A 27,367-nucleotide genomic window follows, 5' to 3' on the forward strand; every position below is an offset into this window, starting at 1 on the left:
GTAGACTGTTTCTACACCACAATGCGGAAGCGGTGCACATCCCTGTCGCGTAGGGTGCGGGACAGCTCTAACATCATCCTGAGGGCATTTGCGTCAAGGTTTGACTGTCAGTACATGAACCATTGCCATATGATACATGTACTGACAGGCAAGCCAATATACTGTATGTAGAAATAGTATGTTATGTCATGTGTTTACTAACCTTAGTTGTAGGAAGACTAATTAATGTAAATGTGTAATTTAATATAGTATAATGTAATTACTAACAAACTATATGGGCCTATTTGACCTGAAATAAATGTATTGAATTGAATTAAATTGAATTTCAAGCATATAGGGCAAATCTGCAATGTGTCAAAGTGGGTGCAGTGGCAAAAAAAAACATGTTACCTCCTTTTCTACATAATCAGGCGTAGCACGCTGTCTTTTTAATTTCATTGTATGAAATCTAAAATCAACAATAATTGTTCTTTCACCGGTCTCCCTCAATGAAGTCGGTTTTTTTTTCTTAAAAATTATGTGTAGTTATAACGGTCCAAGTCCTAGTAGGTACCTAAGGACCGACCTTACGAACAAGTGAACGATAGCGCCAACCAACACGGACACCTTTTAACCATGCGCCTATTTACGGCCAATACTCCATCCCAAGGTTTCTGCCAATCTATGATGTCGTACTAATGAGTGACGCGCAGCGATAACAGCACGCCTATTCCCAAGGCCTACCAAGCACGTCGCCTTGCTTACACAAACCAGCATAATTGTAACCTCGAAATCTAAATAAATATGCTAAACCAAAGATTGCTCTACACTGGTTCGTCTTATTGGTTACACTGAGTATGTTTAATTATAACCCAGCTCCACATATCGCTTGACTCAGCAAATCTCTGATAACTTATCACACTTACCCACTGACAAAATGCCATATTGTTTTACATACGAAGCGTCAACGCAACTATCGTTCACGGTTTTTTTAACAATAATGGTCAAATAATGTGAGTGTTATACGCAAAATAATAATGAATAATACATGGGCGACGGTGATATTTTGTTTAAGTTTGATAGTGTTAGTGTCTGCTGACTTTAGTGACAAAGGTAAATAAATAACAAGTATAGGTATAATCACATCAGCAAACCGAGACAGATATAGGTACTTCCTGACGAGTTTTATCTTAATAATAGAAAGTATTGGAAAAGCAAACTCAAGTATTTACTTGTTATATCAAATATCAATAGACTGCCCAATAATAATGATACGGTGTATATATCATGTCGTTTAAGATGACGCGTGCCTTGATTCGTAATGACATGTTTTTAAAGGTTGGATTTGACAAAACTGCGCGTCATCATGAATAACACATTATAAATGATTAACGCATTTTAGTCTTCTTGGTTTACTCTGTGGGGTAGTTATTATAAATGCGAAAGGGACTCTGTCTGTCTATCTGTCTGTCTGTTACCTTTTCACGCTTAGACCTCTGAACCGATTTAGATGTAATTTGATATGACAATAGTTTGTCATAGAAGATATGTAGAAGAATATAAGATAGTTTTTATGCATTATCATCAAAATTCCACGCAGACGTAGTCGCAGGCAGAAGCTACACCGCATGTCCAATAAAAAAAATCGAACAGAAGTTTTACTTTTCTCTTTGTAAATATTTTAAAAATATATTTCTTACTATTTTGGGTACTCAATCCAGTAGCGGCTTACAAAACGTACCTATTTTTCAAATTTGTATGCCCCTTTCAGCATTATAAATAGTTAATACCGACCAATTTGGGTAAACACGAGTAAATACGGGTATATTGATTAAAATCTGAGTATTTACTCGGTATTTACCCCTGAGCTGAGTATAGTACTACTCGTAAGTCTTCAAACAAGTCGTTAGTTAACCATATTAACTACTTGCCAACACTTTTCTTTAAATATGCGTTATTAAGAATATTTTCTTTAAAATTTCGATAAAAAGTTTGCGTCGTCATTTTTTTAAAAAAAATCTCCGGCCGAAGAGACTCTCGAACCTTCTCCACCTCGACGGCAGGGCTGGAGCCCTAGTTGTTCGCCCGCCGTCGCCCCGGCTCCTGCCAAGTCTATTGCGCAGTATACGTACGTGAATACCAAGGTATACGTGGTGTGCAGTATAAATTAAATTACTTCCAGAACAATGCACGATCTCACACTGCATAGGCAAAGAATACCTGTGCATAGGCGATAGATGCTACTGCGCGGTTGGCTATATAACCAACCCAACACAAACTGCCTGCGTCAAATGTCCAGGTAAGTTGGTAAATAAGGTGGTGGTATACATAAATAAATGGTTGATAGGTAATTGGCGATTGATTGGCTAAAATTATCATCCTCTAACATGATTCTTGTGTTTTTTCTACCATTTTTATGGTACTTATAGATACACAAGGCTTGATTTAAATGTAGGTTGTTTTACGAGTAGGTATATCTAGCCCGTTAAAGGGTTAAGGCCCTTCTAGAGGTTTGTTAACCAATCTCCAAGGTGACTTTTGTTAAAATTAAAACTGACTTTTGATTATGGATACCAGCAATAGAAATTTGATGGAAAAACTAGTCACGTTGGCGGGAAGCATGACTGGGAACTGTTTAGAAAGACTTTAGGGATTTGAATTCACAGTTAGAAAGCGCGTAGATACTTACTTACCTCATTCATTATGTTACTTTGTACCTATTGAAGTCCTAATTAGGAATAAATAATCAATATTAGCACGCGTATCTACAATGGAATCGGTTGCTGCTAAATGCTGAATCTTATCAACACACTGTCACAATTAAACGGATCTGAGGTATGATTTGCAGATTATATTTTATTGTAGATAATCTGCAATCGGAATTAATTATCAATATATTTATTACCACAAACAGGCTTTATAATACCCCCGGTTTATCGTGAAAATGGGATTTAAACATATCATTTTATATCTCTACCGCTGCACTTTATTATTTTTCGCGTCATAACATAAAAATAGACATAAAAAGTGTAGTATATTTTATATTTTGTTCTGAGCTATATTCAGAAGCGAATATTTAAAAACAAATTAAAATGAAGATCGAATTTGTTATTCTGCCTGTAAGTAATATATTTTCGACGTGATTTTAAGTCTAAAGGTGACAGTCCATTTCCAACTACAGCTGCACTACCGTTGCGACATTACTGGTGCGACATTACTGCAGCGGCCGACTGCTGCTGTTTGCGGCGTACAGTTGCGGCAGCGTTCGTCAGTTGATTGTCAAAGTCAATGAGTTATATATAGAAATATTATGTTGTCACATTTTTATGCTGTTTATGCTGTGTGTACATGATTGTATGATGAATAACGGTTAGCATACCTACATCGATCTTATTCTAACACATACGTGCGTCCTGTAATTTAGTAGTAGTAAAACTCTTTATTGTACAAAAATGAAAACAAAACAGGAAAAAAACACTCATCATTAGTACAAAGGCGACCTAGTTTTCCAGTTTTTTCACTTTTATCAGTCATGTAAATAATTTATATATACATACATACATACATACATACGTAGCTGCTATCTACTTATTGCTTACCATGAAAATCTTAATTTGAAAATTGTATATTTGCCTCTCTATCGCTTTTGCCCTTTCGAGCTTATATCTGTTCTCGGAAAACTACGAAAAAAGTAAAGAACAGTTTATGCAATGAATTTGTCAGGAAACATAAAAAAAAAACAATAATAGCAACGCAAACAATAGCAAATACAGAGGAACTACCGCGAAACACAGAAACTATCGGAGTTGTTTATCCGCGGGTGTAATAAACACCTTAGAATGTAGTGGTTATATCCTCTTTGCTTAGAGCTACTAATATCTGTGACCAAAGACATTTCTGTACAGGTGAAAGATTTGACGTGCGGTTCGCAGCCGCAGTTGCGGTCCAAACCTAAAAATCACCATGCTACGTCGGTCTTGTCATCATTTTACTCAAAGAGCATATAATCACTACGTTCTTGATTTTACTCATAGAAATAGGATAGTATAGAACGACTGTTAAACTTCGAAAGTGTGACCAAAAACGAAATGCAAGTGTGTGCGTAAATTGTCTATGTGCGAACAAAAATAGTGATGTCATGTCATGTTACAACATATTAATAATCTATCGATGTTTAACTGCTTTATCGACTACTTTTTCAAATGTGTTGTGCACCTTAAAAAAAAGGTATTACTTATAACAATCGTTATTATTTTGAGTCGGTTATAAAGGTAATATCTTAATGATGTCTTGCGAACAACTAATTCCATACCTACTATTAATACCGACAAGTTATCGATACAGTCATATAAACATTTTGTCAAGCCCTAGCGTAAAGTAACAGTTTAGGTTTTTACACAAATTCTAAATTATTGACTAATATGATGAAATATTATTGAAGAAAAACTTATAACGAACTGTATAAATGGGTTTTTTACACTTTTTATGCTGTTAATTTGATAAAATATTTTACGAAAATTTCGCTAGGAATATCATAATTACCTGTGTAATGAGTATTTTCCTGGGTTTTTTGGCCCTGAAACACTACAACCCGGCACACAACAAGACACCATCTTCACTAAATTACCTAATATATATTTTTCACGTCAAAAAATACGACAATATGATCTTGGCCGCCTCGGCCGACTTCGAACTCAAAAAATGATTACTTTTTCTCATATGTAGTCTGCCTCTTTCGCACTCATGGCTTGTTCATATACGTGATGGCTTCCCTTTCGCACACTTCATCTGTCTATTTTATTATGGAATTTGACAATAACACCTACGCATTCAGGCCGCTGCAGTACTGTCGGAGCAGTAGTGCAGCTGCGGTCGGAAATACGTTAAAATTACCATATTAGGTGCAGTCGGTAACGTCATTGATTTTACTATGGAAATTGACAATAACACCAACGCGTTCAAGCCGCTGCTGTAATGTCGGAGCAGTAGTGCAGCTGCAGTCAGAAATGGACTGTCGCCTTTATTCACATTCTTAAATAAAGCCCCCGGAAACCACAGTTGAAACTGCGAGATACTTACACATTCACATTAAAATGAATAAAAATCTCTCATGTCTTGATTTTATGGGTCGTTATATGAAGTCGTAATAAACCGACTGCACTTAAATAATCGAACACGTTCTCATGAAAAATTACGTAAGGAAGCCGTACTTATACATATTAAGTACCTACACTCATTGCTTAAATAAAACAGAACTTATCCACTGAAAGCATCGAAATATTGGAAATGTCAAAATCATAATAATTATTGTCATTGGCACACTAAATACCTAATAAAGTAATGATCATAAACAAAAAAGTCTATAACAAGAATTATTAACCTGGATTAAGAAAGAATAACAGCATGATTAGCATCTGTTATCCACACGCGACGATTAGGAAAAATCAGTACGTACGTCAGCGAACAAGAATAAGTACTCAAATTCCATATACATACATGTATAATATGTAGGTAAAATAAGGGTTCATTTTTATGCCATTTGGCTACGGAACCCTAAAAAGCGGCCAAGTGCGACTCGGACTCGCCCATGAAGGGTTCCGTACCATTTATGACGGATTAAAAAAAACTACTTACTAGATCTCATTCAAACCAATTTTCGGTGGAAGTTTGCATGGTAATGTATATCATATATTTTTTTTAGATTTTTCTTTTTGTTATTTTAGAAGTTACAGGGGGGGGGGACACAATTTTTTCACTTTGGAAGTGTCTCTCGCGCAAACTATTCAGTTTAGAAAAAAATGATATTAGAAACCTAAATATCATTTTTGAAGACCTTTCCATAGATACCCCACACGTATGGGTTTGATGAAAGTTTTTTTTTTAATTTTATGACGTATTAAAAAAAACTACTTACTAGGTCTCGTTCAAACCAATTTTCGGTGGAAGTTTGCATGGCAATGTATATCATATATTTTTTTTAGATTTTTCATTCTGTTATTTTAGAAGTTACGGGGGGGGGGACACACATTTTACCACTTTGGAAGTGTCTCTCGCGCAAACTATTCAGCTTAGAAAAAAATGATATTAGAAACCTCAATATCATTTTTAAAGACCTATCCATAGATACCCCACAGGTATGGGTTTGACGAAAAAAGATTTTTTGAGTTTCAGTTCTAAGTATGGGGAACCCCCAAAATTTATTGTTTTTTTTTCTATTTTTGTGTAAAAATCCTAATGCGGTTCATAGAATACACCCTAAAAATTAAGCTCACTTTAAAGTCAATCCAAAATTACGAAACTGTCTTTTTAGGGTTCCGTAGCCAAATGGCAAAAAACGGAACCCTTATAGATTCGTCATATCCGTCTGTCTGTCCGATTATGTCACAGCCACTTTTTTCCGAAACTATAAGAGCTATACTGTTCAAACTTAGTAAGTGGATGTATTCTATGAACCGCATTAAGATGTTCACACAAAAATAGAAAAAAAAAACAATAAATCTTGGGGGTTCCCCATACTTAGAACTGAAACTCAAAAAATCTTTTTTCGTCAAACCCATACGTGTGGGGTATCTATGGATAGGTCTTCAAAAATGATATTTAGGTTTCTAATATCATTTTTTTCGAAACTGAATAGTTTGCGCGAGAGACACTTCCAAAGTGAAAAAATGTGTGTCCCCCCCTGTAACTTCTAAAATAACAGAATGAAAAATCTAAAAAAAAATATATGATATACATTACCATACAGACTTCCACCGAAAATTGGTTTGAACGAGATCTAGTGAGTAGTTTTTTTTAATACGTCATAAAATTTAAAAAAAAATTTTTTCATCAAACCCATACATGTGGGGTATCTATGGATAGGTCTTCAAAAATGATATTTAGGTTTCTAATATCATTTTTTTCTAAGCTGAATAGTTTGCGCGAGAGACACTTCCAAAGTGGTAAAATGTGTGTCCCCCCCCCCCCCCCCCCCCCCCGTAACTTCTAAAATAACAGAATGAAAAATCTAAAAAAAATATATGATATACATTACCATGCAAACTTCCACCGAAAATTGGTTTGAACGAGATCTAGTGAGTAGTTTTTTTTAATACGTCATAAAATTTAAAAAAAAAAATTTTCATCAAACCCATACATGTGGGATATCTATGGATAGGTCTTCAAAAATGATATTTAGGTTCCTAATATCATTTTTTTCTAAACTGAATAGTTTGCGCGAGAGACACTTCCAAAGTGGTAAAATGTGTGTCCAAAGTGGTAAAATGTTGAACAAGATCTAGCAAGTAGATTTTTTTTAATACGTCTTAAATGGTACGGAACCCTTCATGCGCGAGTCCGACTCGCACTCAAAAGGAGGAGGATTTTTAAATTATTTTTTTGATTGAATCTATATATATATATATATATACAGATTGGTCCCGTATTTGTCAAAACTCAGTTCTGATGATGGGGTCCATGAGGAATCGAGGGAACTCCTCAAATGTTAAAGGCATATATGTATATATATTACCTGGGCGACCGAGCTTTGATCGATTATAACTATTTATTGTAATATGGTGGTGTATAGGTGATAATCTTAACTACATTTTTTTACTAAATTAAACTTGTCTAAAACAATAAAAATTAAAAAATTAAATATAAACTTGAACATATAAAAATAAAAAAATTAGTCACCGGGTGAGATTCGAACCCGTAACACTCGTTTAGCAGTCCGCGTCTTAACCCGCTGGACCAGACGGACAGTGGCCGGGAACACGAAATTAGCGACCATATTCTGCGTCGAAAGAAAAACGCATGAAAACTCGAAAACACATCCCAAACATAAGAATAATCTAGATAGATTGTATACCCCCATATACCAAATTTCAGCGAAATCGTTAGAGCCGTTTCCGAGATGACAGAAATATATATATAAATATATATACAAGAATTGCTCGTTTAAAGGTATAAGATATAGTGGTCTTAGTATTTTCATCATCAAATCAAGCATGACATTTGATGAAGCGGAACTGCTGATGATGAACGGAATGGAACTGTTCAACGCCGCATAGTTCACGTATGGCAATTTGATCTCTTCCCATGTTTGTGACACAACAGTTAGGTTTTCAAGGCACATTTTAGTCAAGCTCGAGTTCTGATGATGGATTCCATGAGGAATTGAGGGTACTTCACAACTCTTTTAAGCAAACTTATAGACATTTTTATTATTATTTCATGTATGGTGTGAAATAATTTATTTTAAATACATAATACTGTCGAATATATTTAGGGTATTTTACCAGTCAACTAGCAAATCTGAAATGTGTCAAGGTGGGTGCAGTGACAAACCTCCTTTTACCTCCTTTTCTACATAATTAGGCGTAGGACGCTGTCTTTTTAATTTCATTGTATGAAATCCAAAATCAACAATAATCTTTCTTTCATCGGTCTATCATTGATCTCGGTTTTTTTTTTCTTAAAAATTATATTCTACTATATATTTTTGAAAGGCTATTTTGTGTCCCGCTTCTGGGCACAGGCCTCCCCTTTCTTTCTCCACTCATCACGGTTTTGTGCACCGATCCGGGTGCATTTAGCAAGCCGCGGAGCCAACGTTACAATCGTTCACGCTCCGTAGCTATCTCTCTCTATCACTCTTCCATATTAGTGCGACTGTGACAGTTGCGTTTCGTTCGCCACGGAGCGTGAACGATATGCACGTTGGCTACGCGACCAGACGTGTCCCGCCCAATCTCACTTAAGCTTAGCGGCCGCGATACCAGTTTTGGAGCGCCCTTCCTTACCCGATCGGTTCCAGGCTATAGTGCGCTCCACTGCTGCTGGCAAATCTCGAGTCGGGAGTTCGGGACCCCTGAAAATAATATGAAATTAAATCAATCAAGAAAAATATGACGTCTTTTTTATTTACTCGCTTAAATACAGGTATAATACGACCACGCTGAGTTTTCACCGACTCACGGCAGTGACATACATAGGATCATAGGAGTGCCATACTAGACATGAAAACTTAACGTGGTCAACAATGGCCAAACCCGTAATAAATTAAATTATTTTACAGGATACATGGAAAAATGTTACGGGCCATGCTGTAACCCACACGGCAATGGTAGCCTTCAGTGCTTTCAGGGGGTCTGTCAGCGTTGCTATGATCCTCTCGACAATTGGATTTGCAGGTCAGTATCAATAATTGTCGATAACAATACTCGTACTTCTACATACCTGTGCAACGGCCAGAACCTTAACTGGATAACAGAAGCTTCGTACAGATTTGCACCAAAAAAGGCCCATGGTTATTTTTATTTCTTATAGTTCTCATGTTTAAAAAGAGTTTATAGTTTGTCCCATTCAACCCATTCACATTAACACTTATTAAAGTATGTACTTTTGAAAGTAGGTAGGCTCAAGAACCGCCCTACTCGGCACAGATACCCTATTTGATGGCGATTGACGACTAGATTGTCATGTTTTTTTGTGATATAGTCGTTAAGTGTCAAGGTCAAGGTACGAAAACCACATATTAACTTACCTTTTTTTACTATACCTACTCTAAGAAACATTCGACAAATTTTATTTTTTTTGGAACTGTGACACAAAATCGAGGTGGCAAACAAACATACGGCTTGGTTGATAGTGTCACGGTTACCGCCCTATTAACCCTTTTTAAGGCACTACATATAATAATTAATAATACAAGGTGCTTTGTTTCAGAGACCCCCTGGATCAAATACTATTGATATCCATAACCCAGGTGGTTATGGCTACAGCGCTGGTGCTGGGCATCATCGCAACATTCGTGCTTCTGTACAAACTGTGTGCTGCGACCAACTTGAGGTACCTGTTGACTGACTGCATCAGAGTGGCGCCACTCTGGCGGCTAGCAATATTACGAGTAGTATTTGACAACCATTTTACAAAAAAACTAAACTTTCACCTTTGCTACCATTGGACCGTAGAGGATTTATATAATCACTTTGTTTGCCGCGGCTAACGTAGTAAGTTTGACAGATTCATGATCCTTAATTTATTTATTACTTTAGTTGGAAACTTAGTACTAAATGCTAGGGGACTCACTAAGTCCAGGGACCGGACCCGCTTACCCTAACCCGTTCAAAAACCCGGGTTATTGTAAAGCTGTGTTCCAAAAACCGCTTCATTTCGGTAAGCTTTTGATTGGCTTACCGGTTAAGAAACTAATCCTATTATTTGAATTAATTCAGGTTAGCGCTTACCGATATTAAAAACCCGGGAAAGGGTTACCGCTTCAAGCGCTGATTAAATACGAACAAGCTGTTTTAACTTTTACGTGAACTGCATATGGTCTATTAACGTAGCGCCCGACGCGAAACACGGCGGTTCCATTCCCTACGTGCACGTGCGAGTGCGCGGCGCGGCGCGGCGGCAGTCGGTATTTGTCAAAGGCTTTGTAATTTGCCGACCTAATATTGCTAATTCAAACAAAAGTGTACGTTAAGTCAAGTAGCGCACAACGTAGATTTCAAAACACATGCTAAAGTTTAAGGCAAATTACCTAATATGGTAAGGCGTTGCATTGATTTTGGTATATTTTTGTTTAGTACCTATTACTCCTATTATAGTCACGTTCTTTATCGTTAGCTGTCTGTGCACATCTCCTGTATCAGTGGAACTCATCAATGGCTTCTAATAATTTTATCGAGTTCGGGCTCATTTTAAAGGTCTTGACTAGTTCTTTACGATACACATGGTGGAGAGGGTCTGATGGTGGAATCGGAAGGTGTCGATGGAACTCATCGATAACTACTAATAATGCTATCGAGTTAGGGCTCATTTTAAAGGTCTTGACGAGTTCTTTACGATACACATGGTGGCGAGGGTCTGATGGTGGAATCGGAAGGTGTTGATGGAACTCATCGATAACTACTAGTAATGCTATCGAGTTTAGGCTCATTTTAAATATCTTGACGAGTTCTTTACGATACACATGGTGGCGAGGGTCTGATGGTGGAATCGGAAGGTGTCAGTGGAACTCATCGATAACTACTAGTAATGCTATCGAGTTTGGGCTCAATATAAAGGTCTTGACGAGTTCTTTACGATACACATGGTGGCGAGGGTCTGATGGTGGAATCGGAAGGTGTTGATGGAACTCATCGATAACTACTAGTAATGCTATCGAGTTTAGGCTCATTTTAAATATCTTGACGAGTTCTTTACGATACACATGGTGGCGAGGGTCTGATGGTGGAATCGGAAGGTGTTGATGGAACTCATCGATAACTACAAGTAATGCTATCGAGTTTGGGCTCATTTTAAATGTCATGACGAGTTCTTTACGATACACATGGTTGAGGTTCATCATTTTTGAAAACCACATTCCCTAAAACCTATAAAACGACATCCATGACAACTTTTATGACAAGTTGCATGGCCGCCATCTTGGATTCCAAAATAGTCATGACTTTCGAAATCCGCACTCCCTAAAACCTATAAAACGACATCCATGACGACTTTTATGACAAATTTCATGGTCGGCATCATGAATTCCAAAATGATCATCTTTTTCGAAATCCGCACTCTTTAAAACCTATAAAACGACATCCATGATGACTTTTATTAAATAGTACGTGGCCGTCATCTTGGAATTCCAAAATAGTCATCATTTTCAAAACCCGCACACCCTAAAACCTATAAAACGATATCCATGACGACTATTATGACAAAAAACAAGGCAGCCATCTCGGATTCCAAAATAGTCATGATTTTCGAAATCCGCACTCCCTAAAACCTAAAAAATGACTTCCATGATGACTTTTATGACAAAATGTGTGGCCGCCACCTTTGATTTTAAAATGGTCATCATTTTCGAAATCCGCACTCCCTAAAACCTATTAAACGATATCTATGACGACTTTTATGACATATTGCATGGCCTCCACCTTGGATTCGAAAATAGTCATCATTTTCGAAATCTGCACTCCCTAAAACCTATATAATGACATCCATGACGATTTTTATGACATTGTACATGGTCACAATCTTGGACTCCAAAATGGTAATCTTTTTGAAATCTGCACTTCCTAAAACGTATAAAACGACATCCATGACAACTTTTATGACAAATTGCATGGCCGCCATCTTGGATTCCAAAATAGTCATGATTTTCGAAATCCGCATTCCCTAAAACCTATAAAACGACATCAATAAAGACTTTTATGACAAATTGCATGGCCGCCATCTTGGACTTCGAAATGGTCATCATTTTCGAAATCCGCACTCCCTAAAACGTATAAACTTTTTCGTTTCGTTTCGTTTTAAACGTATAAACGTATAAACCGCGCGATACACACTGCCGGCAAGATCGACCGTGAGTCACAGCCGTGTCGTGTGAATGACAAATCCTTTGCCACAATTGCTCGGGAGGGCGAGTGGAAAGCGGAAGAGGCCAGTGAGGAATGGATAACTATACAAAGGAAAAAACTTAGAAATCGATTTGTTGGTAACAAAGGGATAGCCACAGTAGATCCGAATAGCAATTTCAAAGCAGCGGACATTAAGGTTCCCATATATATTTACAACGTATCTAAGGAGGCAACTGAGGCTGAAATTTTAAGATTTATTAAGAGCAAAATTAACGTTACTGTGTCTTTACAAAAAATGAACATGAAGAAAATGAAGGATTACGATGCATACAAAGTGTTTGTCCCGAAGCATAAAGCGGATATTTTCCTAAAGGAGGACTTTTGGCCAGACGGTGTAATATATCGCCGTTATGTTGATTTCAGTCGGAATAATAATAACAAAGTGAAATAGTTCGGTTAATAATAATAATAATAATTGAAGCAAAATGAATAGCAGTAAAATTCAACTTATTAGTTTTAATTGCAAAAATGTGATCCGCTCCGTGGACTGCGTGAGGAAGTTGTGTCGTACTGCGGATGTGATTGCACTGCAGGAAACGTGGCTGCTGCCTCATGATATACCTTTCCTGGGGGGCATCGACGATAACTTCGCGTTTACGGGCACCTCGGCAGTAGACACATCTACTGGCATTCTAAGAGGTAGACCTTACGGAGGAGTTGCTCTTATATGGCGAAAATCTACGTGCCCGTGTGTATCGGTGGTTAAGTGCAACAGCGTAAGGCTAGCCGCTATTAAACTTGTTTTTAATGATCGCTCCATTCTAATTGTATCTGTGTATATGCCTACCGCGTCGGCCGATAATCTTATTGAGTTTACGGAATGTTTAAGTGAGATAAGTGCAATAATTGATAGTTGTGGTGTGGAGTCAGTCTACATACTCGGGGACTTCAACGCGCACCCAGGTGAGCTATTTAACCACGAACTATTAGACTTTTGTGCAGAGCAATCGTGGTCGTGCGTTGATATGGATATTTTACCTATTGACACTTATACGTTTGTAAGTGATGCGCACGGGTGTCGGCGCTGGCTTGACCACTGCGTTGTGACTAATGCGGCGAGGCAGTCTATAGTGAACGTTAATGTTATAAAGGACGTCTATTGGTCAGATCATTACCCCTTACGTATTGAGTGCAATGTTAATACTGTAACACCTAAAATGCCATGCTCGGATAATATTGACAACGGCGTGATATGGGGTGACAGAGACAAGGAACAAATAGACAAATATCATGAGTTATGTAATTCTAAGTTCAGGGACTTTGATTTTCCGAGTGATTATATTCAATGTGCTAATAAGAGATGTTTTAATCATAATCATAAGTTATTACTGGATAATATGTATAGCAGTATAACATGTACACTTAGAGAGGCGGCCGAATATACTCGAATATCGTCTGCTCGTAAAAAACACAAATATGTAACTGGGTGGAATAAACATGTCGGTAACGCTCATAGGGAGGCTCGGCACTCTTATCTTAATTGGCTATCGTGTGGGAAACCTAATAGTGGTCATATATATAATAATATGTGTGAGACCAGGCGTATATTTAAGTCTAAATTAAAATACTGCCAAAACAATGAGCAAAAAATAAAAATGGAAATAATTGCTCAACATCACTCGTGTGGGAAATTTTCTAGTTTCTGGAAAGCTACAAGTAAATTAAATCCGAGGCCGGGTACCCCTGTGAGCGTAGCCGGTTGTCATGAGCCTATCGAAATTGCGAATGCTTTTCGTGGTCATTTTCGTGTTCAGTCGCCCCTAGTGGCCCCGGTGCAGGAGCCCGACGCTGATAGTTCTCCCGAGGATTACAGTGTCACCTTCTCTGCCAAAGAAGTATCTTCCGTAATTAAAAAGATGGCAAGAGGAAAGTCACCAGGTAAGGATAGCCTCAGTATCGAGCACCTGAAGTACGCCGGGGTTCACTTACCGAGGGTCCTGGCTATGTTTTTCAATTTGTGTCTTAGTCATTGCTATCTGCCAGATGATCTGATGCACACAGTTGTTGTACCTATTCTAAAAGATAGGACCGGCGATCCCTCTGACATGTCCAACTACAGGCCTATCTCGCTAGCAAACGTTATAGCTAAGATATTGGACAGGCTGCTTGACAGACATTTGGATAGGCACATAAAGTTACATGATGCTCAATTTGGGTTCTGCCCTGGCCTATCCACAGATAGTGCCATCCTGAGTCTCAAGCAGACTGTTCAGTATTACACAGCTAGAAAGACTCCTGTATTTGCCTGTTATCTGGACCTGTCAAGGGCTTTCGACCTGGTATCTTACAATAGGCTATGGCAGAAGATGAAAGAAGAGACTGACATACCTAGTGAAGTCATTTCCATTATTAGGTACTGGTATAGCAGGCAGAAAAACAATGTTAAGTGGGCAGGGGCGCACTCGGAAGTGTATGGGTTGGAGTGCGGGGTGCGGCAGGGTGGGTTAAGCTCGCCCCGACTGTTCAACCTGTACATGAACCGACTCATCGAGGAGCTGAGCAACACCAACCTAGGATGCTCAGTGGATGGAGTTTGCATAAATAACATCAGTTATGCCGATGATATGGTGTTGCTCAGCCCTTCGATTAGTGCGTTGCAGAAAATGTTGCACATCTGTGAGTCATACGCGGAGACCTATGGACTTAAATATAACACAGTAAAGAGCGAATTCATGGTTTTCAAGGCCGGCACTAAAACATATCATGATGTACCACCTGTCAGGTTGTGTGGAGCACCGTTAAAGCAGGTACAGCAATTTAAATATTTAGGGCACTGGGTCACCGATGACCTAAGTGACAACCTTGATATAGAGAGGGAACGTAGGGCGCTGGCTGTACGTTGTAATATGCTGGCCCGGCGGTTCGCGCGTTGTACTGATGCAGTCAAAGTAACCCTTTTCAGGGCGTACTGCCAATCCTTTTACACGTGTAGCCTATGGGTCAGACATACGCAGCGTACATACAGTGCCTTGCGCGTCCAGTATAATGATGCGTGTAGGGTGCTGTTCGGGCTGCCGCGACACTGCAGCGCCTCCGTGATGTTTGCGGAGCGGCAAATTGATGGCTTTTATGCCGTTATCAGGAAGCGGGCCGCCTCGATGATGAAACGTGTGCGCGGCTCCACGAACACCATCCTACAAACGCTGGCCGAGAGGTGGGACTCCCCGATACTTAGGCGATGGATGCAGCTCCATACCACAGCGGGGAAATAATATATTTTTTTTTTTGATTAGGCCAATTTATTACTAACATAGTTCTTAAGGATTTACCCATTGTCACTAACATATTTAATTATAATTTTAATTTTAATTTTTATCTTAATTTATATTGTATTTTAATGTATGGAATTTATTTTCTGAATTAAAATTATTGAATTGAATTGAATTGAATAAAACGACATCCATGACGACTTATATGACAAATTGCATGGCCGCCATCTTGGATTCCAAAATAGTCATGATTTTCGAAATCCGCACTCCCTAAAACCTATAAAACGACATCCATGACGATTTTTATGACGTAGTACATGGTCACCATCTTGGACTCCATCCATGACGACTTTTATGACAAATTGCATGGCCGCCATCTTGGATTCCAAAATAGTCATGATTTTCGAAATCCGCATTCCCTAAAACCTATAAAACGACATCAATAAAGACTTTTATGACAAATTGCATGGCCGCCATCTTGGACTTCGAAATGGTCATCATTTTCGAAATCCGCACTCCCTAAAACGTATAAAACGACATCCATGATGACTTTTATGACAAATTGCATGGCCGCCATCTTGGATTCCAAAATGGTCATCATTTTCGAAATCCGCACTCCCTAAAACGTATAAAACGACATCCATGACGACTTTTATGAAAAATTGCATGGCTGCCATCTTGGATTCCAAAATAGTCATGATTTTCGAAATCCGCACTCCCTAAAACCTATAAAACGACATCCATGACGATTTTTATGACATAATACATGGTCACCATCTTGGACTCCATCCATGACACTTTTATGACAAATTGCATGGCCGCCATCTTGGATTCCAAAATAGTCATGATTTTCGAAATCTGCACTCCCTAAAACCTATATAACGACATCCATGACGATTTTTATGACATAGTACATGGTCGCCAACTCGCCATCTTGGACTCCAAAATGGTCATCTTTTTCTAAATCTGCACTCCCATAAACCTAAAAACCGATTTACATGACTACTTTTATGACTTACTGCATGGCCGCCATCTTGGATTACAAAATAGTCATGATTTTCAAAATCTGCACTCCCTAATACTTATATAACGACATCCATGACGATTTTTATGACATTGTACATGGTCACCATCTTGGACTCCAAAATGGTCATCTTTTTCGGAATCTGCACTCCCTAAAACGTATGAAACGACATCCATGACGACTTTTATGACAAATTGCATGGCCACCATCTTGGATTCCAAAATTGTCATGATTTTCGAAATCCGCACCCCCTAAAACCTATAAAACGACATCCATGAAGACTTTTATGACAAATTGCATGGCCGCCATCTTGGACTCCAAAATGGTCATCATTTTCGAAATCCGCACTCCCTAAAACCTATAAAACGACATCCATGACGATTTTTATGACATAATACATGGTCACCATCTTGGACTTCATCCATGACACTTTTATGACAAATTGCATAGCCGCCATCTTGGATTCCAAAATAGTCATGATTTTCGAAATCTGCACTCCCTAAAACCTATATAACGACATCCATGACGATTTTTATGACATAGTACATGGTCGCCATCTTGGACTCCAAAATGGTCATCTTTTTCTAAATCTGCACTCCCATAAACCTAAAAACCGATTTACATGACTACTTTTATGACTTACTGCATGGCCGCCATCTTGGATTCCAAAATCGTCATCATTTTCGAAATCGGAACTCCCTAAAACCTAAAAATGATGATTTTTATGACAAAGTGTGTGGCCGCCATCTTACTAAAACCGGATACAAATAAGCATCTATATAGTAAGTCAACATTAACGAAAAGTACTTTTACGTCGGTAGTTACAATATAACTATCGAATCAATTACGTAATGCCCATCTCTGCCGCGGTGCCGCACCGGTGGGGGAAAGGCGCGGGAGAGGGGTAAGGCTTACCCTAAACCGAAAGGTTACCGGTTAGTACACGCAAAACACAAACCGAATCAGCTCCTGTAAGCGGTAACCACTTGTTACGATTAGGTTAATCTGAATAATACGGGTTAATCATTATTGTTGGGTAACCGGTTGAACGGGTTACCCAAACGATTAGCTTATCATATGAAGGGGTTACCCATTCGAACGGGTAAGCCAAATGAACGGGTTTTCCGGTCCCTGCTATACTAAGTCACAAAGAACCATTATAACGGCTATCAAAGACCACACTAAGACCAAACATCAAAAAAATGAGACAGTCCGACGGTTCTAAAGCACTCAAAGTGATATAATAAAATTCCAAAAAATATAAAAAATCTATGCCTTAACCAGTTTAAAACAAATTTGTATGCCTGGTTATGTGACCTAAATGTTTATACTATAGAATAATTTTTTAATGTTAAATGTACATAGTAATAGTATGCATGTTGTTCGATAAAACTTTTTAATAGGCTAAGTCTCTGTATTTTGTTGGATCATTAACAATTAATCAAAAATACAGATAATTTTTTGCATGCTTGTTTAAGTAGAATATGGAGAACTTGTACATACTATATTTTTAACAACCCTATGTAACCCGTATTCCGCAAATAAAATTCATTCATTCATTCAAAGCTTTTTATGCAAGGAGTAGACTCCGGTTGGAGCAAAAAGCTATGGAAACTTAACAACAGACTAACTTCAACTTATAACAGGGGTGTTTACGAGCCATTGCGGGGTCAAAGGAGTTTTGGCCAGGTCCCATCCTGCATCCCACTCCATCAATAACACCGATTTTTTTTTTATACTACGTCGGTGGCAAACAAGCATACGGCCCGCCTGATGGTAAGCAGCCTCCGTAGCCTATGTACGCCTGCAACTCCAGAGGAGTTACAAGCGCGTTGCCGACCCTAAACCCGCCCCCCCTCATTGAGCTCTGGCAACCTTACTCACCGGCAGGAACACAACACTATGAGTAGGGTCTAGTGTTATTTGGCTGCAGTTTTCTGTAAGGTGGAGGTACTTCTCCAGTTGGGCTTTGCTCTAGATCTGTAATGACATCCACTGGCTGTGCCCTACCCCACAAAGCGAGATGACATTCACAATGCCCATACCTCTCTTTTGGACGTAGTTTAAGGACGTACCCGGGTCCAAAATTGTCGAATGTGTGGCGAAGAGGAAGATACAGTAATTACACCTAATGTGTTAATGTCACGCCCTCGCCAGACAAAGAATGAAGGATTTTGGAAGCAACCCATGAGCTCCATTATCCGGCACATGGAGATGGTCAAAAAAGTTCTTGAGTAGCTGACAGATCGTTCCTAAGGGGGCAACTACACAAAAGATCCCTATGGGTCGAAGTGTATCTGCAATGGCCCCCGAAAATCATAAGATAGTACTAAATGCTACCTAGTAGTTAATTGTCAAATTGGATCACAATCTTTAAGTCGATGTTTTATTTTTCGTAGTTGGAGTTCTTATTTATACATGTATATACATATATTATACTTATACAATTATTTGACATAAAATAGGGTTGGCAGCTACAAAAGTTTTGATAGATGACGTCAACATAGGTTTTACCTGTCTCTGCCTACCTGGACAGACGGAGTCGCACCATAAGCGCTCCTTTTGTACATTTTTTTTACGGAACCCTAAAAACAGGGATAGGATTGACAGGTACAACCTATGCTGGCGAAATTTGTATAATACTTCGACCGGAGAATCCTATTATAGGTATAATAGGTTCCTTATGTGTACACAAGATGTATTTTGTCATAAACCGTAATTATCTCAAAATTGGAATGGAAAACTCTTGATTGTTTTTTTTAAGTATATTTGTATTGAATTTGACTGTATTATTGTCTTATATTATGTTTGTAAGAGAAAAAAGGTATACTTTAACAAATTAACATTTTGTTTGTATTTCTAGGCCATCCAGCAGTAGAAGTCGATTATCCGTAGGAAGCCTTCAAGTATATGTCGAGGAAAGACTAAGAGATGCGCCGCCTAGGTAAGATGAGGACTGTATATTGTTGGTGCAACAAGGGGCCAAGGTCCGCGGGCAATTCGAAACTCGCACTCAATTTTGGGTGGTACTGGTACGAGTAAACCGTTTTAAGCTTAGAAGGCTTATTCTGGTTGTAACGACGGGCTATGAACTTGATCTGGATTTTGTTATGGATATATCTGTCAGCTCTCAATAGTGACTTTTCTTCAAACAGAAATGTAACTTGTCACTTTTGAGAGATGACAGATCATATTTATAACAAATCCAGATCAAATTCATAACCCTTTATTTTATTACAGTCAGAAGCCCCCAGGGCGAAATGTCAAATCGTAATAATGTCCGCCATCCATGCCCATTTCATTTTCTTTTTAGTTGTCTTGTTTATTGTACAAGATCATGTAGGTAGTAATAATAGTTTTAATCCAGATTATAAATTACTTCAAAATATATTAATATGTAAGCAACATTTCAGGTACTCGCGAACAGCGCCAGCTGGGTCATCAGTGTATCCAGCAGTTGCATTTTTGAACGCAGGATTCGTAAGTACCAATGTGGTACCAATAGCTAGGTACTAGTATTAATAATGAATAGGTAATACTTAGTATTAATGATGAGCTAAAGGTCCCCTTGACTAGTTAAGAAAGGTCCCCTGATTTATAATAAGATTAACCTTTCGTATGTCTTGTCCCGTATACGTCCCATATAATTTGGACAATAAATTATTACTTCAAGGTTATTATTCAGTAGTCAATTTTTGACAAGGGTATATGAAGGGTCAATAGAAATCGTGCCGGTAAAACGTGCCGTGGTCGTATCGTGACGGTAAAACGTGCCGTGGTCGTCCAAGTCAAAGAGCGACACGCTCTTATAATAGGTATATTAGGATACCTTCTTTATTTGTCTTGATACATTTGATTGAAGTGCATAACACAATAAAAAAAAGGTATAAATTATTATAGTTATAACATATTTACAATGATAATTTTATTTGCATTTCAGATACACGACAGCAGTGTCCCTCCGCCGCCTTACAGCCCTGAGAGAAAAGAGGAAGAAACACTACCTCCAAGCCCTCAAATCCATATATAATATAAGGAAGTTATGTATAATTTAATAAAAATAAAAAATCACTTTAAAATTTGAGACCTACTAAATATTTTTTTAGAGGTGTGCAATAAAAAGTTTTGTATTATATTGTACTCCTCTACGATTGCACAATACCTACACGAAATTACAAAATGGCACATGACAGAAGGATTTTTCTATCCGTCAACCATGGACTATGCCGAAGAATAAGTTGGTGCAGGGTCAAGGGTCATACAAATAGAGTAAAAGGAAGAAAAATATGACTCAAGTCTCAAAACCGTAGGTACATAAATATTATATTGGTACGAATTAATAATATTAAAAAGGGTCACTACGTATTTGAAATCGCAGATCTATTGCTCGACATGTTTCGCTTCATAACGAGGAGCATCCACGGGAGCACGCGTTGGCGGACCGACGCAGACTGCCGGGCTACGGCTCTCCGGGACAAATACAAAAGATATATTGGGAGCGTGCACGACTGTCACGCAACCTAGTGACCGCAATTCTAGGGGAAAACGTCAATTCACTACATCTTATAAAACTACTCCAAAACTAAAAACTACTGAACGGATTTTCATACGACTTTCATCTATCAATATAGTGATTCTTGAGGAAGGCTTAAGTATATAACTTGTTAAGGTTTTGTGTAAATTGTTTGAAATATAACGATGTTGTCGGAAAAAATCACGCTGGCTAGGAGCTTTAATCGAAAACGCTGCCTAATCCGTTTGAGCTATAACAACACAATGTATGGTGGGGTTGTTTCTCATTCATAGGTCTACAAAAAAGTCCGCGATGTGAAATGTCTCTTTTAAGGATAACTTACTATATCCATTCTTAACTTCTAGAAAAAGATCACGTAATATGTGGCATTTGCAAAGCTATTTACATGGATACATTATTAACAATTATCAAAATAAATACGTTAGTTATATTAAGCATTTCATACAGATTACAATGGTCCCTTACACCATACAATTTAAATGAATATTTCAGGAGTAATCGTAAATTAAAGTTTCATTTCGAGCCATGTAACTTGTACGAAATGTTAAAGACGCTATCCGCAGTTAGTTCAATTTTTTACCACCTTATGCGCTGGGATCGCTTTACTTACCCCCACCACGCACTTCGCACGGTCCCAATACAAGAAAGAAAATACATATATAACCTTGTGCAATATGTACCTTCACTACTCCAATTGAAAGTGGTCCAAATTAGGGGGTGGTGCCTTGCATTGAATAAGGATCAGCTTATTTTTTTAAATATGTTAATAGAGTAAGCCTGCTCTTGTTAAATTCAAGTTTTTGATCTTAAAAACCCACCGAATCATTTGCGACGAAACTTCGATTTCGTTTTTCGTAGCCTCAGATTGCCTGGACAGTGACGGAATTGGACATAAACTCTGTTTGATGTGAGAGGACAATGAGCTTAAGGCTATGGGAGGTATGGAGATCAGTGCCGGGGTTTTACCCCGTCCAGTATCCAAATTTTAATTCTCCATGCATCCTTATCATATAAGGTTTCTACTCGAGAATTCTCGAGACTATAATTGTATTTGTGTTTTTTAATAAAACGACACGTCAAGATCGCTTATTTTCTTTCTAATGCTAAAAAAACGAATTATAGGGCCATGTAGCAAATATTACAAAACTAAATTACTTAATTTTAGGTATTTTACGTTACTATTAGGAAGAACCATATACATGTACGGTTTTTTGATGGATTCAATTTATTAGTTTTGATGTAATATCGTGTAACGCGTGGTGCTGTGGGAACCTCCGCACCGGCGACAGGTCAAGGCATGGTGCCCGTGGCTCTCCACCATAGACCCGCAGATGCATAACTGTGGTTCACAAACATTGCAGCCTAGACGAAGAGCAACGGCCACCCGCAACGAGTCGTTGTCAAGCAGGGTGCCAAAGTTAGGGGAGCAGGGTACCAAAGTTAGGGGAGCAGGGTGCCAAAATTAGGGGAGTTTATATTAAATAAATATTGGCATAAATCTAGCGCAGATGAAGTATTTCTTAGTTCTATAAATGGTAAAAATCAAGGAAGGGGGTTGAAATTGTTTTAAAAATGTTTTTCATATATGTCCAATCATTTCAGTAATTTATACGTATATTTATCGAAAACAAATTCATCGAAGTTTCTATTAAAGTACTAACAGCACTAAGAACATTGGGTAGTGCAGCAGAGCAGTAGAGCGTTGGCTGCCAACTAGGGATTGGAAACCGGTTAATCAAAAACCGGTTAACTGAGATTTTTGAGCTCGGTTAATAACCGGTTTTGCGGACCCACAAACCGGTTAATAACCGAAATTTAATTTCTTTCATAATTTGTTTTTGACCACTCTACTTTTGTTTTTTTTTTCTACACTTTTTACTAAATGATCAACCTACTTGGCCGTATAGCATTGTTTCACTGTTTGATGACATTTTTTGTTCCCACTCTCCCTGCGCAAAATTAGCACAGTAATATTTCTTGCTTTAATAAGCATGGATTTCCGCAAAGTAACGCCTGATTCTATTAATTGATCGTGATTGTTTATCATAACTCAATCTTTTTGTTTAGCCAAGAGAATGTCTGGCCATGCTCAGTGTAGGGTTCCGTAGCTACCCGTCCGTCAAAATATACTTATTGCAATAAAACTAAAAACGGTTAGGCCGTTCAGGTTCGCTGAAGTATTCCTCGAAAATCTTTATTAAGTTTTACTTTCTCGATTTTTTCATATTTTTTGGAACGGTTCAGAAGTTAGGGGAAGTAGAGGGGAAATCATTTTTTTTTCTTCGGGCCCGAATATAGTACATTACGATACAAGTGCGAAAAATAGGAACTCGTGTCGATTTAAAACACTCCCTTCGGTCGTGTTTTAATTTATCGCCACTCGTTTCGAATTACCTATTCGCACATGCAGATGTTTACAGTACATATATGGCCCTTTAAATGTTTGATACAGTAACGTAATGTGCTAATTTTCGCACTAGTGCGGTAAAGTAGCACCATATGTACTACATAAATAATATTTTCCGTTTCCGTCGTGTAAAAAAATGGTTCATTACGCAGTATGGCTTAGAGCTTTAGCCTGTCCAGATGGACGAAAAAATATTAACCATGGAGATATAAAATGGAGCACACTCTTACTTTTTTTTTATAGTAAATTGAACCTTATCACGGAGGCAGAAAGGTGTTCTTACCAGACTAGAGAAAACGGTCAACTTGAGATAGCAAAAGTGGGGCGCGATGTCTCACTCGCACATGTTGCCAATGTTAAAAACATATTGTGGTAGTATTTATATCAATATACTACTGAAATTAAATACTTTCTTATACTATTTTAATGCTATATACAGAGGGCGGTTCTCAAATCTTTTAAGTAATTTGTAAATAATTATGATGTCAATATTATTAACTGATTAAACCAAGCATGAGCATAACAAAAAAATATATAATTTTAATATGGTAGACATTGTAGAAACTTTGAATACCTATTAATTGGTATCCCCAACTTGATGACATATTTTCGAGATATTTCCAAAACCCGTAAATGGTAGAGCTCAGTATTTAATTGCGAAATATTTGAAAAATGGGTAAAAAATTTTGTGTGACATGTTGTAGAAGTGAAAGTTTTGCTGATTGTGGTACATATTTTTACAGGTGAACCACAATCATTCAATTTTACGATAAAAATACAAGACGATAATTGTCAAACTCATTAGGGTGACCATGATGTCGGCACAATGTGAATCTGTTTTTCACAATTCTTATTAAGTAATTAAGTAAGTTTATCTAATTAGGTATGTCTATATTTCGGCATGATTAAATTGGTGGATTGATAGCTATTACAGAATAATTAATTGCCAAAATTGAAATCCAAAGTCCGAAACGGTTTTAATAACTATTTATATATAACGCGCATGTAATGCCTCTGGTGTTGCAGGCGTCCATAGGCTACGGTGACTGCTTACCATCAGGCGGGCCGTATGCTTGTTTGCCACCGTCGTGGTATAAAAAAAAATATACCTAATCGATTCGATATTGGTTGGACACACATTTCCGTCAGTAGAAAAAGGCGGCAAATTAGAAAACTAGTTGCAATTACAGATCTACGATGAGTAGATGACGCTTAAAGAATTAAAGATAGTTAAAGTGTGCAAAACGTAAGCCATCACGTATAGAAACATACCATGAGTGCGAAAGAGGCAGACTATAAATGAAAAATCGTGACCATTTTTGAGTTTGACAGTGGCGGCTAATGGCCGCCATTTATTTATTTTCAAACACATGTCCGGCATCGTAACACCTTAAGTATTTTAATTAGAAAATATTAATGTCATCCACATGGAATCCAGGGCTAAAACCGCGAAAATCGAAATTCATCAATTGCGGGCGTTTTTCTCTGTCACTCTTATTACGTCTTAGTGAGAGTAAAGGACAAAGATCCCCACGATTTGCGAATTACGGTTTTTGCGGTAGGCCCCCCCAGTTATTAGTATGTGTAAGCGAGAACGAATATCGAAAGAAGTTACGGCGGACCACCTTCCTCACGATCGATCATGGTAGCGGTCCGGTACGCCTATCAGCTATCAGTAACAGCTTTTAGGACGACTAAATTAAGTAAGATTTTGTGAAGCGTTTTACAGAAGAGAATAAACTATATCCATCCCTTTTCAGGGGCCATAATACTAGCACAGCAAAAAGACAGTAAGATTCTCTCTGACTATGCACAAATGACAAAAGATCTTGGCCAAACTATATATTCCACATTATCCTAATATCCCAGATACATATAACTCATGGTCACCCTAATTAGAAAGAGATGCAACGGCCCACCTTTACTTCTCATGTGGACACACTTTTTGGCCAATGTCCCCTATCCGGTTAATCTTATAAGTCCGTGCATTGAACATTCTCGGCTATTAGAGACAAAGCATTTTTTAAATTTCAAATTTTTTACGATGTGCTGATATTCCTTGAAACGGAAAACGATTATCAGGCCCGGAATCGGGACTGATTTTGGGCCCGTTATCGGGAAGTGTGGATGTAATTGCAGGGACCGGACCCGCTTACCCTAACCCGTTCAAAAACCCGGGTTATTGTAAAGCTGTGTTCCAAAAACCGCTTCATTTCGGTAAGCTTTTGATTGGCTTACCGGTTAAGAAACTAATCCTTTTATTTGAATTAATTCAGGTTAGCGCTTACCGATATTAAAAACCCGGGAAAGGGTTACCGCTTCAAGCGCTGATTAAATACGAACAAGCTGTTTTAACTTTTACGTGAACTGCATATGGTCTATTAACGTAGCGCCCGACGCGAAACACGGCGGTTCCATTCCCTACGTGCACGTGCGAGTGCGCGGCGCGGCGCGGCGGCAGTCGGTATTTGTCAAAGGCTTTGTAATTTGCCGACCTAATATTGCTAATTCAAACAAAAGTGTACGTTAAGTCAAGTAGCGCACAACGTAGATTTCAAAACACATGCTAAAGTTTAAGGCAAATTACCTAATATGGTAAGGCGTTGCATTGATTTTGGTATATTTTTGTTTAGTACCTATTACTCCTATTATAGTCACTTTCTTTATCGTTAGCTGTCTGTGCACATCTCCTGTATCAGTGGAACTCATCAATGGCTTCTAATAATTTTATCGAGTTCGGGCTCATTTTAAAGGTCTTGACGAGTTCTTTACGATACATATGGTGGAGGGTCTGATGGTGGAATCGGAAGGTGTCGATGGAACTCATCGATAACTACTAATAATGCTATCGAGTTAGGGCTCATTTTAAAGGTCTTGACGAGTTCTTTACGATACACATGGGGGAGAGGGTCTGATGGTGGAATCGGAAGGTGTAGATGGAACTCATCGATAACTACTAGTAATGCTATCGAGTTTGGGCTCATTTTAAATATATTGACGAGTTCTTTACGATACACATGGTGGCGAGGGTCTGATGGTGGAATCGGAAGGTGTTGATGGAACTCATCGATAACTACAAGTAATGCTATCGAGTTTGGGCTCATTTTAAAGGTCTTCACGAGTTCTTTACGATACACATGGTGGCGAGGGTCTGATGGTGGAATCGGAAGGTATTGATGGAACTCATCGATAACTACTAGTAATGCTATTGAGTTTGGGCTCATTTAAAATGTCTTGAAAAGTTCTTTACGATACACATGGTGACGAAGGTCTGATAGTGAAATCGGAAGTTGTCAATGGAACTCATCGATTACTTCCCATAATGCTATCGAGTTTAAGCTCATTTTAAATGTCATGACGAGTTCTTTACGATACACATTCCCTAAAACCTATAAAACGACATCCATGACAACTTTTATGACAAGTTGCATGGCCGCCATCTTGGATTCCAAAATAGTCATGACTTTCGAAATCCGCACTCCCTAAAACCTATAAAACGACATTCATGACGACTTTTATGACAAATTGCATGGTCGCCATCTTGGATTCCAAAATAGTCATGATTTTCGAAATCCGCACTCCGTAAAACCTATACAACGACATCCATGACTATTTTTCTGACATATTTCATGGTCGGCATCATGAATTCCAAAATGATCATCTTTTTCGAAATCCGCACTCTCTAAAACCTGTAAAACGACATCCATGATGACTTTTATTAAATAGTACGTGGCCGTCATCTTGGAATTCCAAAATAGTCATCATTTTCAAAACCCGGGAGTGCGGGTAATAAAACCTATAAAACGATATCCATGA

The 27,367-nt window shown here is 38.2% G+C and overlaps 1 protein-coding gene across 1 annotated transcript; it reads left to right on the plus strand.

Annotated features, from left to right (window-relative positions):
* Positions 1–493: 493 nt before the first annotated feature.
* On the plus strand, positions 494–20,694 carry LOC133520632 (uncharacterized). The gene is made up of 7 exons (XM_061855168.1): positions 494–1,092; positions 2,162–2,278; positions 9,038–9,152; positions 9,688–9,810; positions 19,474–19,554; positions 20,024–20,090; positions 20,551–20,694. Exons 1-7 carry the CDS (start codon positions 1,017–1,019, stop codon positions 20,638–20,640), a joined length of 669 nt encoding a protein of 222 aa, XP_061711152.1. The 5' UTR covers positions 494–1,016; the 3' UTR covers positions 20,641–20,694.
* The last annotated feature ends 6,673 nt before the right edge of the window (positions 20,695–27,367 follow it).

The sequence above is a fragment of the Cydia pomonella genome, chromosome 8 (assembly GCF_033807575.1).
Source record: "Cydia pomonella isolate Wapato2018A chromosome 8, ilCydPomo1, whole genome shotgun sequence".
In the NCBI taxonomy this organism is placed as follows: Eukaryota; Metazoa; Arthropoda; class Insecta; order Lepidoptera; family Tortricidae; genus Cydia; species Cydia pomonella.

Coding starts and splice junctions, on each gene's coding strand:
- LOC133520632 (XM_061855168.1), top strand. CDS start 1,017: ATGAATAATACATGGGCGACGGTGATATTTTGTTTAAGTTTGATAGTG. Junction 9,153..9,687: donor CTCGACAATTGGATTTGCAG/GTCAGTATCAAT, acceptor GCTTTGTTTCAG/AGACCCCCTGGATCAAATAC. Junction 20,091..20,550: donor CATTTTTGAACGCAGGATTC/GTAAGTACCAAT, acceptor TTTGCATTTCAG/ATACACGACAGCAGTGTCCC.